This window comes from Saccopteryx leptura, chromosome 1 (assembly GCF_036850995.1).
Source record: "Saccopteryx leptura isolate mSacLep1 chromosome 1, mSacLep1_pri_phased_curated, whole genome shotgun sequence".
NCBI lineage: Eukaryota > Metazoa > Chordata > Mammalia > Chiroptera > Emballonuridae > Saccopteryx > Saccopteryx leptura.
In genome coordinates, this window is record NC_089503.1 from 297,341,392 (window position 1) to 297,357,364 (window position 15,973).

Below are 15,973 nucleotides of genomic sequence, written 5' to 3' on the forward strand. Positions count from 1 at the left end.
TTGGACTTCTGGCCCCCAGAATTGTGAGAAAATAAATAAATGTAAGTTACCCAGTATGTGGCACTTTGCTACAGCAGCCTTTGCAAGCAAATACAAGGGACACCTCCCCTGACACAGGATTTAATATCCTGGCAAAGACCAGGGCTATGGTTCTAATTAGCTGCTAGTATGGCTTCTGGAAGCCTAGACAAAGTAGAGATGCCAAGAGGAGCTTGTTGACACTTTAAAAAAAACAAAACTGTGTACTAGTTTCTAGTCATTGTTGCATTGTAGTCAGAGACTGTGGCCACCATGACTTTTTAAAAATAACTTGAGAGTTTCCAGTAGTTCCATAATTGAAGGACACACTTTTGATGTGGATTTGACTCAGTGACTTCCACCTTCTAGTCTGACCATGAGTGACTTCCTACTTTGACTGAGAACCTGCAGATGGGGATCTGGTGAAGTCAAGTCACGGTTTAATAAGTGTGTCTAACCTCCTTCCTCTTGCTATTCATATTCATTTTGAAGAGAGACTACAAGACTACCACAAGAGTATTATTTCTTGGGTCCAGGGATCCCTCTCCTTTCCTTCTCTGTCCAGTATACCTAAATTATAGGTTTATTTCATTTTTTAATGAATGTTAGAACCACTGAGTGTGACTGGACCACATGGATGAATTAGTGAGGATTAAATTGGCTCTCTTCTATTCCTGTAGCTAAAATTCCGATGTCTGTTATGTGAAACACAAAAATTCACGACATGTGTTTAATGTTGATCATACTCCTCAATAAATAGGTCGCTCTTTAACTATTTTGTTTTTGAAGAGAGATGCCAGAACTATATATTAAGGCAAATTATAGAGAAAGGGATCAAAGGGCTCAAAGAAGTGGACATGCTATATAATGAAACCAGAAAATCCATGAGCTAAGAATATTCCTCAGGAGCCCTGAGCTAATACTCCCTTTACCAAAGCACTACAGAATGCGGTGGTGACAGGCCACCAGCACCAGTGAGAAGCTCGGCCATGGTTGTCCTCAACAGGATGAGGACAGTAGGAGGTGCTGTACCAGACTGGGCTCCCTAGAAGCAATCAGAATGATAGAATCCTGGAGTAGCAGAGACCAGTGGCAGCACTTTAAAAATCAGAGACAAGGGCAGCAAAGTCAGAATGGCAGTTGAGGGGATCTGACTCACAGGAATCAGTAGACACATGGATGAACCTATGAGAGTGACACAAAGTATAAGACCTTCAGGTTGCTCAGGAACACACACCAGAGACCTTCCACATGAAAGAGGCACTGAACAGCCAATGAGACAGGCTGGCTTGGCTGGTTGATGGGCTGCGGCTTCTGTTCGCAGCCCCCCAGTTCTAGAGCAGTAGACTGGTAGAGTAACCATGGTAGCAGAGATGGAAGCTATGCTTGGGCTCCTACTCACCAAGATGATCTAGCTACACTGCTGTCAGCAACGAGAGCAGTGCTGAGCCACTGACATGGCACAATCCCTGAGGAGACAAACCAGACTGCTGGTGGCATTCTATCAGACTCCTTTCATTCTGAAAAGAGTAGCAACTCATCCTGATTGGGGTTGACATATATTACACATGACTTTGTCCTTTTAGCCTGCAAGTCTCAGCCAGCATCACTATCTGAGGGTTTACAGAATCCCGATGAACAAACACAGGTTCCCACACAACATCACCGAAGACCAAGACACCCAACTAATGCAAAGGAGGAACAGCAGGAGCACATGACAAAGGAATCCACTGGCCCTACCACACACCGTACCATCTAGAGGCTAAGGAAGCCTCTTAAAGATGCAGCTGAGGCATCGGCTTAAGGATGAATCCCTGTAAGGATAGAATGCTATCCTTCAGGAGGCAGTATATTCCAAAAGCCAACAGTTTTATATGTTGCTGTGTCCCCAATAGGTAGAATAGGGTCTTGGAAACAAGGGGTAGAAGTACCATTACTCCCAGCAACCCACTTGAAGAGTATCTCCTCCCTTCAACTTTAGGTTCTATGGGTCTAGAAGTCCTGATTCCCAAGGAAGAATTTTTCCACTTTGTAATATAATGGAAATTCCATTGACTATACAGCTATGACTGGTGCCCATTCACTTTGGGATTCTTGTGCCAAGACCAAAAGGCAAGGCCAGGGGTTTCCAGGGTGGCAAGAGTAACCTATCTGGCCCTGGCTGGTTTGCTCAGTGGTAGAACATCAGCCTGGCACGTGGAAGTCCCAGGTTCAATTCCTGGCCAGGGCACACAGGAGAAGTGCCCATCTGCTTCTCCACCCTTCCCTATCTCCTCTCTCTCTCTCTGTCTCTCTCTTCCCCTCCCGCAGCCAAGGCTCTACTGGAGCAAAGTTGGCCTGGGCACTGAGGATGGCTCCATGGCCTCCATCTCAGGCACTAGAATGGCTCCAGTTGCAATGGAGCAATGCCCTGATGGGCAGAGCATTGCCCCCTAGTGGGCATGCCGGGTGAATCCCAGTCAGCTGCATGTGGGAGTCTATCTCTCTGCCTCCCCACTTCTCACTTCAGAAAAATACAGGAAAAAAAAAAGAGTAACCTATCCTGATTTTTGGGAGGGGTTAGGACTATTGCTTCATTCTGGGAGCAGGAAGACATATGTTTGTCCCTCTGGTGGTCCTATGGGACATCTCCTGATACTACTTTGTCTAATTTACCTCAAATACAGCAACCGTGACAGGGTAAAGATATGTTAACCAGGGAGTCAGACATGTAGGGAAGCCAACAGCAGTGAGGGAAATCAAGAATGGATAGACAGGAGGGACCAGTGGGAGCTGGAGTGCATCCCACCAACTCTTTTCTTGAAAGTTCTTTAGAAATTATGACCACAGAGTCTTGGAGAAGCTGAGCCTGGATGGAGTGAATTTAATCGTGAGAAGCAAGAAAAGCTGAGTGGTACAATAAGTGGGCTGCCACAGCACTATACCACACGCCCCAGGTCCCTTTTCTCAGCCACACTTCCAGAGCTGCTGGCAGCTCTCAGCTGCTCCCTTTGCCTCCCTGCTATGTGGCCTCCATTATAAAACCCCCATCCCTGCTGGCACCGCCCACAGTCAATGATTGACTGATACAAGACTTGCCCCTTTGCTCAGGGCCAGTGATGCTCCAGAGCAGGGGTCCCCAAACTTTTTACACAGGGGGCCAGTTCACTGTCCCTCAGACCATTGGAGGGCCGGACTATAAAAAAAAACTATGAACAAATCCCTATGCACACTGCACATATCTTATTTTAAAGTAAAAAAAAACAAAACAGGAACAAATACAATATTTAAAATAAAGAACAAGTAAATTTAAATCAACAAACTGACCAGTATTTCAATGGGAACTATGCTCCTCTCACTGACCACCAATGAAAGAGGTGCCCCTTCCAGAAGTGCGGCGGGGGCCGGATAAATGGCCTCAGGGGGCCGTAGTTTGGGGACCCCTGCTCCAGAGCTTCCCACTGTGATCTGGCCCATACTTTACCTCAGATCACATCCCTGCTTGGTTTTCTGTTTCCCTAGCCTGCTTTACTCCTTCCCTCCCAGCACTTTGCGGAAGGGCTCCCCAGTCCCTCAATAAATCAAAAACTCACAACCCAGGCTCATCCAAATTCCTGTGTCTGACTCTGCTTTTAGAGAACCCTCCCTAAGACAGAGGTGGAGTAAAAGAAAGCAGGAAAGAGGGATAGGGATTAGGTGGCAAAGGAGGGAAGGTGAGCTTTATCTTTAAGTAGAATGGTTGGAACGTCGTCCCTGGAAAGGGGGCCTCTGAGGAGAGACTTGAAGAAAGGGAGGGAATGAGCCACAGGGTATTTGGGAGAAAAGCTTCTTGGGTCCAGGGAGCTCCAAGAGGAGTGCGGAGTACGACTGGAGTGGGTGGGCAAGAAAAGAATGTCAGAGATGAGTCAGGATGACTTCTCAAGGTCCTGCATATCAGGCAGGGTCCTGAAGGCCATTGGAAAATGACATGGGCTTTAACTCTAAGCGAGGTGGGAATGGTGGGAGGTGTTAAGCAGGGAAGAGACAAGATCTGACTTTTTTTAAAAAATAGAATTGCCCTGGCTGCAATGGGGGGAACCAAGTTGCCTGAGGTTGTGCAGACAGAGAGCACGGGATGTTGTGATGCCACGGCACTGGAATCCAGGCCCAGCTGCTCTGAGCCCACTCTAACAGACCGCCTTTGTCAGAGGAGCAGACAGTGCACTGAGCTTCAATACACAATCATCAGATGCTGAGGATGGGCACAACATAGGGATTGGTCCCAACTCTTTAAAGGGAAAATAGGAACACAAGGAGACCATATCCCCCTCAGTCTCCCTTGGGAAAAGTGTTCCGTACTACAGTTCATTAGGAGAAAACTCCATACTTGCCTTCATATCCAGAGGTTGCTGGCTACATTATAGCCCAAAGAACTCCCTAAACCTAAACGAGTGGTTAAATTTCAAGACAAGCGGAAAAAGCAAAGTCACTTGTTTAGAGAGTTAGCATAGTGTAATGACTGAGAATGGTGGACAAAGATCATCTGGTCTGAAATCCTGCTCTGCAATTTATAAGCTGAGTGACCTTGGGCACCTTACTTAACTTCTCTGTGCCTCAGCTTCCTCATCTGTAAAACTGTGATTATGATTGACCCCACCTCATAGGGCTGTTAAAATTAAACAAGTTTATAGTAACTGGAACACAGTGTTTGTTATTATCATTTATTACACATTATTGAACAGCCATATTGTCATTTTAGTTGGATGGACCTGTACATCAATTTCCAGACATTACTTTTCAAAGTTAATGCCTTCTATGCCATCTGTTCTAATATAGGACGATTAGTGAGTGCATCATCATCTTTCTTCCTACACTTCTAATATATTATTGCTGAAGAGCTGATGAAATTGTTCAGCTGCTTCTTATCAATGACCGTTTTCAAGGAAGCCAAACAATGCCTGACTGTAATCAGCCTCAAGTGCGACCTTCAAACACTTCCCTGTGCACCTGCCTCTCCCCGGCCATGAGGCACGCTCCGCTCCCTGATTAAACGCGCCTCAGGAATTCCACTTAGATAATGATCTCAATCTCAAACACTAATCGACATCTAGATTCCTCTGCTTGCTAAGTTAGAGTCGGTGTTTCTAACCTCCAAATGGTTCTTGCCCTTGTCCCTGAAAAAACAGAAAACAGTGCTTTATAGGGTTTGTTTGTTTGTTTGTTTTCACATTGGATTCTGTCAACTGGCTTAATGTGAAAAATTAATAAGGGAGGGAATGTCCATTTTTAAATGCCAGGCTCTGGACAAGGCACTAAATATCTAATTATCTGACAGACATGAGGTTAACACTAAGTGAGGGGGCAGAGCTGGTCTCCTTGGACAGCCCTAATTCTGCAGCTCTGTTCAAAGACGCCCCCTGGAGCTGAGGATCAACTTAGATCACTGGCCAATTAATGCCTTTTATTCCTTTCTTGACCTGAAAGAAAAGGTTCAAATTTGGCTTTATTTTTACTGAAGTCCTCCTACAAGTGTGCTGACAGTGCTAAGTGCCTGGCGATGTTAATAAAATTACATAGTTTCAGGTGTACAATTCTATAGTACATGATCTGCATATTGTATTGTGTGATCACCACCCCCTTTCCATTTTTAATCAAACGATCACCACCAGGAGAAAGGCAGTACCTGGGGAGAGCCCAACAGAGGCCAAAGCACTCTTAAAAGGATGGGTTATTTTCATCATGCCCTACGTTCGGTGGGTTTATCTTGCTCTCACTGAGCAGGTTTTCATCTGCACATGATAACTCAGGTCTGATTGAAACCTTTTGTTTTTAATCACTAAATTAATAAGGTGCCCAACCCAGTTCTCTATGAAAGCTCATCAAGAGTGATACAGTAAAAATGTTAACACTGACAGGAGCCCCTGTATATAAAACACAAGAAATGAAGGGAATCTCAGTGTGCCTAGAAACAGTCCCTTAAATGCTAAAGCTTTTCAATCCACTTATTAATTCATCAATAAAACCTAAGAAGGCATTTACTAGGTCCATAATAAAATCACAAGTTAAAATGTCAGCCAGTTCATTCATTTATGGCAAACTCTCTTTTCAATAGTATTTTAATATTTAAAAATATTTGTTTGTACAAAAACATTCAATTCAATGATAGTACTTAATATTTTCCCACTGTAATCATGTAAGAGTTTCTGTTTTATAGGATAACTAATTTTTTGTTACCTTATTCAAACTATTGTATAACTACATTTTTCTTTGAAAACTATACAATCAGAAACCAGTTTATATAACAAGGTAAACAATGTGCAAATATTTTCATTTACAGTGAAAAAATGAAGTAAAAAATTTCTTCAAAATTATTTCAGCTCAAAGCATAACCATACTTGTCATTCCTATAGAATTGCTATGAAATATTATTTCCCTAAGTCTTTTCTAATTCAATGCCAAACACACACTATATAATATCACCATGTCCAGTAAGCGTTAATCCTGCTGTGTAAGCAGAATGCATGTCTTGGTATTTTCCTAATTCAACCCTATGGTTTTGATGCATCTTTTTCTTCCCAGGCATAGCCCATTGAAGCTGGAAGGGGCTCTGGAAGCCATCTAACCTGACCCACCTTGTCTTTATTAAAATATAGCTTTAAGACCATCAAGCAAAATCTCTCAAGCATTGACAGTATGAAGTGACTCAGGAATAAACCTAAAGTTTGCGTTCAAACTTTACCTTCGTAAGATCCCCAATGAATCTCCCATGGCATTCTTCAGTCCTTCTTTTCCAGGTTTCAGAATTTTTTCTTTGAAAGTATCAAATGCTTTGAAAGGCATTTTGAATGAGGGACACCCACAAGCCGAGGAGCCGTTAACAGTCGGTCTCAGAAACTGTCATCCTTTTTCATTTCCAGCGTAGGGACCACTTTGCTGTCTTCGATGAACACTTTGAAAGTCAGTTCTCACTGAGTTAACTACTTAAAATCAAAAAGGAGAAACCTAGCCCAGCTCTTTCAAGTTGAGATAAACCCCCCAGTCCCCCCCCCCCCCCCCATTAAAAAAAGAGGTAGAGGGAAGTCTGGCCGGGAATTCAGCCCCTGGAAAAGCTCCAAGCTCAACAGCAGCTTGTGGTGCTATCTCAGGCTGAGTGCAGCCTCGCTCCCTCCCAGGGGCTGCAGCTGGAAAAGCTGGAGTGGGTTCCAGCCCACAAGGTGTTCCGAGACCAGGGAGACCAGCCACAGCATCTGTGGCCTATCCCCAGCCCCTCCTGCTGCTTCTGACCACATCCCCCTCTGGCCTCATTCAGCTTGGCTGTGATCACTGAGTGATCCTTTCCAAGGTGATGCTATAGTAACCGGCACAATACCTGCCCCTCAGCCGCTGAGGCTTATTAATGGGATCTCAGCCAGAGCAGGCAACCGGGGAGGGAGTGAGTGCATGAAACATTCCAAGTCCTCTGCTTTTCTGAGATCTGGCCCCGCTGACAGGCTCTCAGCCACCACATTATGCTTCTTAGGTCCCTTGCGGGAGCCAGGAAACAGTTTTTCAGCCAAACACTAGTGTGTATGTGGTCCTTGGAGGAACAATTGCTCTTGAGGCTAAATGCCAAACCCACACCACAGACATCTAGGAGGGCTTTTATTTGCCCCTGATCAACAGAGCAGAATCTCTCAAGATGTCATACATAGGAAACCCTGGGACCATCTAACTCAGGCATGGCCAACATATGGCCAGCAGGCTGGATCCGGCCCACGTAATGAGTTTATGTGGCCCGCGATTAAATTTTTAGTATTCTCTGCTACTTTAAAATCTCAGCTACTCAGAAGTGGAAGCGGCTTTGATTATTGGAAATCGAGATATTTAAGAAGATAGTGATACACAGAAAAGAATTCTGTGTGTGACTAATCTAGGGTTAACTTCCAATAATTGGTCAAATGGATTCGCGATACTTCATTTTTCTTTAAAAATTCCATTATAAAGATTTACAACTTTTGTACTCATCTGTACTCGATATGAACTGTTTGACGTTTAGCAGCGATGTGAAACCCACATTCTTTTAGGCGGAGTTTGCCAGTGCGCACCCAAGGTCAAACAATTCATTATTTTTGTGGTCAAGTGTGCTGAATCAAGTGGCATTGTAGCACAGACAATAGCTGCAGTTGATAACTGAAAACATGTCCAGGTTGTTTGTAAAACAAAATAATTGTTTCATTTGCGGTATAACCCCTTCAAGCTCATTCTATTAACTAAATACTGTTTTGATTGATTGTGATACAGTTTGGATATTTATATGGTATGTAATTATCTTTTTATTAAAATAATATTGTATATTAAAATTTTTTTCACTCACATTTATTCATAAACAAATTATATAATAAAATTTTGTTTACTAAATGAATCATTTTTGTATTTAACATTTTTTAATTTTAATATTTCATCCAGCCTGTGAAAAAAGTTTTCTTTCTAATCTGGCCCAGGGGCAAAAACTGTTGGCCATGCCTGATCTAACTGAAGGTACCTTAGCCAGCCTTGGGACATGCTTAGAACTCTTCACTGGTCCTGACTGTCCTCGAGAGAAATCCAAGTTCTTTATCACAGCACACAAGCCCTCCATGGGGGACCCCAGCCTTGATTCTTGTCACTCAGTTCTTCAAATCGGCACGTCACTGAATTCAGCAAGCTCCCTATCGACCCTGAGATTTGCTCAAGCTGTCCCCTCTACTTAGGTAGTTCTCCTCACCCTACATCTGGGTAACTTCACGGGATTCTTAAGTCTCATGGAAACATGGCTTCCTCTAGAAACCCTCATAGACAAAGGTTAGGATGTTCAACCTCTGTGTCTCCAAATCATCCACCCTCGGACCCACAGGATCTGGCCTGTGGTGGTACAGCATAAGTCACTGCTGGATCAGGGTTGAAATATCACATGTTGCTCCCACATTTATGGGCAGCAGGATGATGTTCCATAAATGCCGCCGCCATGAAGAAATGGCCTTCACCCCGATGCTCCAGAGCTCCAATCCTCCAGCTTCCACATGGCTGGTAAACCCTAAGCTTTTGGCTCTCAGATACTCAGGACTCATTTCCATAGGACCAAACACTGCCCTCTGCAAGCCATAGTCCTAAGCCTTCTCCAAGATCTGAATTAAATAGATCTAAATCAGAGCTAGATTCCTGGTGGGTTAAATATAACTACCAAAATTATTATTATGGCTAGTATTTACTGGGCTCTCTGGTCCAAACCCTGAGTTAAGCACTCTTTATGTATTACCACAATCTTCCAGTACTGCTTTGTGGTTAGTAACTTATTTTCACAGACAAGACACTGGAGTTGAGAGAGGTTAGACTTGCCAAGTCTGAGATCCAAGTAACCTGGCTCCAGCCTTGTCTTTCTCATTGCCATATTCTCTTCTATTCTTTCTCTCTCCTTTTCATCTCTCCCCTTCCCAACTACCTCTTCTGCCTTTAACGAGGTATATTGTACCTATATAGTTCACCCATTTCAAGTGGACAATCGGTTTTTAGTAATTAACCAAGTTGTGCAACCATCTCCATAAAGCACAAAGCAGACAGGACATTTCTATCACCCTAATAAGACCCTCATATTGAGCGTTAATCTTGTCTCCCATCCCCCCACTGCCCCAGGCAACCATCAATCTACTGTGTCTCTATAGAGTTGCCTTTTCTAGGCATTTCATATAAACATAGACATTTTATATACAATATGCGGTCTCTTTTGTCTGGCTTCTTTCACTCAGTATAAGGATTTTGAGGTTTGTCCATGTAACAGCTCATATCAGTAGCTTGCTCCTTCTTTTTCTCTTCTCTGTGCAATATTTCATTGTATGGACATACTATATTGTGCATATCCATTGACCACTTGATGAACAATTAGATTGTTTCCAATTTCTGGCTATTAGGAATAAAACTGTTAAGAACATTCATGTGCAAGTCTTTGAGCATATATTTTCATTTCTCTTGGGTAAATACCTAGGAGTGCAATTGCTGGATCATACAGTAAGTCTATGTTTAACTTTTTAGGAAACTGCCCAAATATTTCCCAAAGTGGCTGCACTGTTTTGCATTCCCACTAGCATGTATGAGGGCTCCCATTTCTGTACATCCTCACCAATATTTGTTGTCTTTTTTTAGCATAACCACTCTCACAGGTATGAAATGGTTATCTCATTGCGGCTTTATTTTGTATTTATTTCCCTGATGGCTTATGACACTATCTTTACATGAACTTATTAGTTATTTGTATATCTTTTTTGGATGAAATTACTCTTCAAATATTTTGCCCATTTTAAAGGGTTTTTTTTTTGTCTTTTTATTGAAGTATATGAGTATATATTCTCAATACAAATCCTTTACCAGATTTGCAAATATTTTCTCTCAGTCTGCTTCTTGTCTTTATTTTCTTCATTCTATATTTTGAAGTGAAAAAATTTTTAATTTTGTTGAGGTCCAACTTATTAGTTTTTTTCTTTTAGAGACTATGTTTTTGTTCATACATCTAATAAAATATTTCTTAACCTGAGATCTTAAGGATTTTTCTCCAATTTTTTTCTTCTGAAAGTTTTGTTTTAGCTCTTACATTTAAATCTACGAGCCATTGTGAGTTCACTTTTATGTGTGGTGTGAGGTAAACATCTAAATTCATTGTTTTCCATGTGGGTATCCAGTTGTTTCACCACCACTGGCAGAAATGCTATCCTTTCTCCAATGAAATGCTTCGGCACTTTTGCCAAAAGCAATTGAACATAAAATTAAAGATTTATTTCTGGACTCTCAAGTCTGTTTTATTATCTTTATATCTAACCTTATGCCAGTATCACATTCTCTTAATAGTATGGTAAGTTTTGAAATTGGAAAATGAAAGTCTTCCAACTTTGCTCTTTCATTAAAATTGTTTTGACTCTTCTAAGTCCTTTCCATTTCCATATAAATTTTAGGTGGAGCTTGTCAGTCTCTGAAAAAAAAAATCCTGTCCAGCCTCTTGTTTCTGGCCACCAAACTTGCCATCTTATTGATCTATAACTTTTCTTGAAGGCCTACTGTGTGGCTGGCCCCTTTGAAGCACTGGTGATAATGGTTGACTGTGACATTCCCCTTGAAGGAACCAGTAAAATCGAATGAGTCCATCATGGTGTAATGAGAGATGCTTATACACAGGCAAGGATACCTAACTTAGCTTGCAAAGGGGAACGGGAGAGGGCTTCTTAGATGAGGGGATGGTAGTGTGAGCTTTCAGGGATAAGAAAAAGTGAGGCAAACAGAAGATAAACACACAAGAGCAAAGACTAGCATGAGAGAGCATGGTGCCTGGAAGAACACACAGTTTCAGAGGTAGGTGAGCGAGCCGTGTGGTAGAAAATGAGGTGGGGCAACAACCTTGAGCATTTTATATAATTCAGTTGTTACAGAAAAGCACTAAAATATGTACTCCTATCTCAAAATATTAAATATAACAAAGACAGAGAAAATTATGTGTACGGGAGAACTCCCTAAGGGCTATGAAACAAAAGTTTTGGCTTATGCTAGGAATATGTAGACTAAATATACAAAAAAAAATCCAGTCATTACATATATTTGATAACTTCCCATCATTCTATATATATGCGTGCACACACACACACACACGCACAAGCCTTTCTCTTAGAGGAAAATAATTTTAAGACATCTTTAAGGGTTCTTGCCCAGATTATAGCAAGTCCTCATTCTCAGAGAATTTCCAGCATCCCTCTCCTCTTTGTTGGTGACAGGTCCAAAGTCCTGAATATGCTATGTTTCCCATCTCACTGATGGACCAGGGGTGGGCACCAACACCAAGCTAAACCTGTCAGATGCCCGATCCAATTCTCCTGGTAATTCAACACTGGAATTGAAAAGACTGCTAGTAAATCTTGCAGGACCCTGGAACTTGAACTGTAGAGTGGCTACACTCACCTTACAAACAGAAGATGCACAAAGAGAGGAATGGAACCACCAGGATTAGAAACTATTTCATGTTTCTAATGGCTTGCCAGTTCCTGTCTGTCTAGACCCTGCTGCCCAACCCTTGGATTTCATGAAATACCTGCATCCTTATAACAAATTATCCTTTTAATTTACTCTGCTCCTCACAAAGAATTTTGCTTATTGCAATGATTTAAAACCCAAACCATGTAATAAATATCAAAACTGCTTCTACCTAACACTGCAGGCAATAGCCTGACTGTTTCATGACTGGAAGGGTTGGGCAGCTATGTCATTCCAATGTGCTATCTAGACCAAAAAAAAAAGAAGAAAAAAAGAAAATAAATAAAACAGATCCCAAACAACCTGAAGTTAGTATTTATTCAAGAAAATAATTTCATCAAATCCAATCAAAGTGCTTGGTGGAAACTTTTAACCTGGTTTAGAGCTAAGGACCAAATTGGCCTTTTTAAATAAGAAACTTCATAAGGAAACAAAGGTAATGAAGAAAACAGTCTTGAGGTTCCTTCTCTCCTGAATTCTGTGACAGCTTTTCCAGCCAATCCCTTTCTTCACTCAACTCCATACTCCCACCTACCCCCAGAACATACTGAGACCAACATGAAAGTTTCTACTTTATCCAGGACCTCTCAATCCTTTCATATTTGAATATTGTTGATAACTATCATTAGTCCCTAGTAGAAATGTATATAAAATTGATTTTGTTTTCATTGAACTTCCCTTATATTTAACCTTTTTTTTTAATTCAGTGAAAGGAGGGGAGGCAGAGACAGACTCCCACATGCACTCCTACTGGGATCCACCAGGCAAGCCCACTAGGGGGCAATGCTCTACACATCTGGGGCATTGCTCCATTGCTCAGCAAGCGAGTTCTTCTTAGCGCCTGAGGTAGAGGCCATGGAGCCATCCTCAGTGCCAGGTGTCAACTTGCTCTAATTGAGCCATGGCTTTAGGAGGGGAAGAGAGAGAAAGAGACAGAAGTGAGAGAGGGAGGGGTGGAGAAGCAGATAGGCACTTCTATGTGCCCTAAGAATCGAAACTCAGACATCCACACACCAGCCTGATGCTCTACCACTGAGCCAACTGGGCAGGGCCAACATTCATTTTTATTCATAGTTGAACCTGTACATGAAGCACTTTCAAATTATTTCATCTCGTTCTCAAAACAACCCCATGAAACAAATAAGCAGATACAGCTAGTGCTCGACTTACAACCATGATTGGTTCCAACAGACCAGTCGTAACACAATATGGTCGTAAGTTGAGTAGGCTATATGTACAGTACTGTGAAATGATGTTATAAAAATCTTTAAGTCATATTTTATCATAATTTTCTTTATTATATATCATAATTTTCTTTGTTCATTTTATGCCATTTGTATCATCTCTACACCATTTTGTTTCTTATTTTTACATTCGTCAGGTTTAAGTAAAACACTGTATTACCAGTACAACTGGTTTAATATTTGCAAAGACAGTTTCCTCTTGATAAACATCTTGGGAGGGGTTTGATGAAAAATATCCAAGACACAAAACACAAATTGCTGTACTGAGTCTGGGATAACAGTTGAAATGGTGCACGTGGAGATGGTAGTGTTGCCAGAAGCTGGTCCGCACTGTCGTATACCCAGCTGGGCAACCCTTGTGCTGCCAGACGCAGAGCAGTCATGGCTAGGATTGTGGTTGTAAAGTCGAATGGTCATAAGTTGCATAGGTCGTAAGTCAATCAATATTTGTACTAAGACTTAATTTTGCCCACGGTAACCTGGCTGGCAGAATGTGGAGATCTGGGGCTAGATACTTGTACCCACTTCTTGAGCTTGTATCACCATGGTAGCCAAAACATTATGATCCTATAAGCCCTCTGTGGGTACTAAAGATGGCCTTTAACATAACTCAGAAAAGATGTATTCAGAATCCTTGTGCCTTTAAGAACGTCATTGAACACTTAACTACAGGTGAACTTGTGCTAGCTATTGATAAATTTTAGAAATATATAAAAGGGTGTTTGTTTTTAAGATTACACACCAGGCCCTGGCCGGTTGGCTCAGTGGTAGAGTGTTGGCCCGGCGTGCAGGAGTCCTGGGTTCGATTCCCGGCCAGGGCACACAGGTGAGGCACCCACCTGCTTCTCCACCCCTCCCCCTCTTCTTTCTCTCTGTCTCTCTCTTCCCCTCCCGCAGCCAAGCTCCATTGGAGCAAAGTTGGCCTGGACGCTGAGGATGGCTCCATGGCTTCTGCCTCAGGCGCTAGAGTGGCTCTGGTCGCAACAGAGCAACACTCCGGATGGGCAGAGCATCGCCCCCTGGTGGGCATGCCGGGTGGATCCCGATTGGGCGCATGCAGCAGTCTGTCTGACTGCTTCCCCGTTTCCAACTTTAGAAAAATACAAAAAAAAAAAAAAAAAGATTACACACTAACTCAGTGTTTCCCAACCTTTTTTGTGCCATGCCCCACCTTAACCTTTCTAAAATTTTTATGTCCCCCCCATGTAACATACATAATTTTTAACATTAAAAAATTGATTTGTTCACTTAATAAACATAAATGATAGGTTCTAGGAAGAAATCACTATGAAATTGTTAACAAAACACAGTAAGTAAAATTTCAAAACATATAATGAAAAACAGAAATTTAAATTCCAAATAATTTTAATACAGATTTTTCTATATTAATTTATTATTTTAATTTAGTGTGATCCTTGCGCTTGATGCTTGCTACACAGAGATTTTATATTAGGTTCCAATTTGGTTAGCTTTAGTCTCAAGTCTCCACGTTGTGTTATATCCAGCCGATTTCTTTTTTTTACCAGTAAATCATTTACAGCACTAAATCCACATTCAGCTAAAAATGAAGATGGAAACGGTAGCAATAGTTTTCTTGCACATTTGGTTGAATTTGAGTATTTGATTTCTGTTTTCTCACAAAGCCATGCCATCGCTCCTTTGCTATTAAATAAAGCTTTAACTGACTCATCATTTTGCAATTCTGCGAGTTCTTCTTGATACTGCATATTTGATATATCAGACAAATCCACTAACATTGGCTGCATCATCCATGTTGGGAAATCAATTTGTTTTAAATCAGAAAATCTTTCTTTTCAATCAGCTGATAGAATATTCAAATGATTGACAATAACAAGTAAAGCGGTATCAGTTACTTCACATTTTTGGAGCCAATGAAACTGTTTAAAGTTTTTGTTGTTAATATGTTTCTGACATAACTCAATATTGGTAATGAAACCAAATATCTTTGCTTTTGCATCGACAAGAGTTTTATTTGTTCCTTGAAGTTGCTTATTTAATATATTTAGTTTTTCAAAGATATCGGCTAAATAACTCACAAATGCTTTACCATCTATTGTTAACAGATACTTCATTTCAGGTTTGTCGCTTAAAAAATCACTAAGAGTATCAAACAGTTCCATAAATCTTTTCAAACAGTTTCCTTTAGATAGCCATCTTACTTCAGTATGAAGTAAAAGTCTCACATGGTCTTCATTTTGTTCTTCACAAAATAGCTTGAAAAGATGCTCACATATTTGGCACTAGCTTTAATAGCATTAACACACTTTATTACTGTATGTAATACTTCATTCAGAACAGGCGAGATGTTTTTAGCTACCAAGTTTTCCCTATGAATAACACAATGCACAAGAATCATTTCTGGATTCGCATCTTTCATCAATTTTAAGCAGCCATTTTTCTTGCCCATCATATTGGGAGCACCATCTGCAGCACAAGATGTTATATTTTTTCATTGGTATATCATTGACATCTAAGTAGTTTTTTAGCTTATTATATATATCTTTGGAGGTAGTGGTGTTTTCTAATCTTTTACAGAACAACATTTCTTCAGCAAAATGTCCTTTATCAATATATCTTACATAAGTTATCAATACTGCCTCACTGTCTCTCAAAGTTGATTCATCCATTTGCAAGAGAATTTTGTTTTCAGCTTTTCAATAACTTGTTTTTCAATATCCTCACTCATTTCATCTATTCTTCTGCTAACA

General features: G+C 41.2%; 1 protein-coding gene across 1 annotated transcript in view; it reads right to left on the bottom strand.

Moving 5' to 3' along the window:
* SLC17A8 (solute carrier family 17 member 8) overlaps positions 1–6,976 on the bottom strand; it is a 46,079-nt gene extending 39,103 nt beyond the window's left edge. The window contains exon 1 of the mRNA XM_066357130.1: positions 6,716–6,976. Coding sequence (XP_066213227.1) covers positions 6,716–6,816 — 101 coding nt within the window. The 5' untranslated portion in view covers positions 6,817–6,976. The remainder of the gene's footprint in view (positions 1–6,715) is intronic.
* Between the last annotated feature and the right edge of the window lie 8,997 nt (positions 6,977–15,973).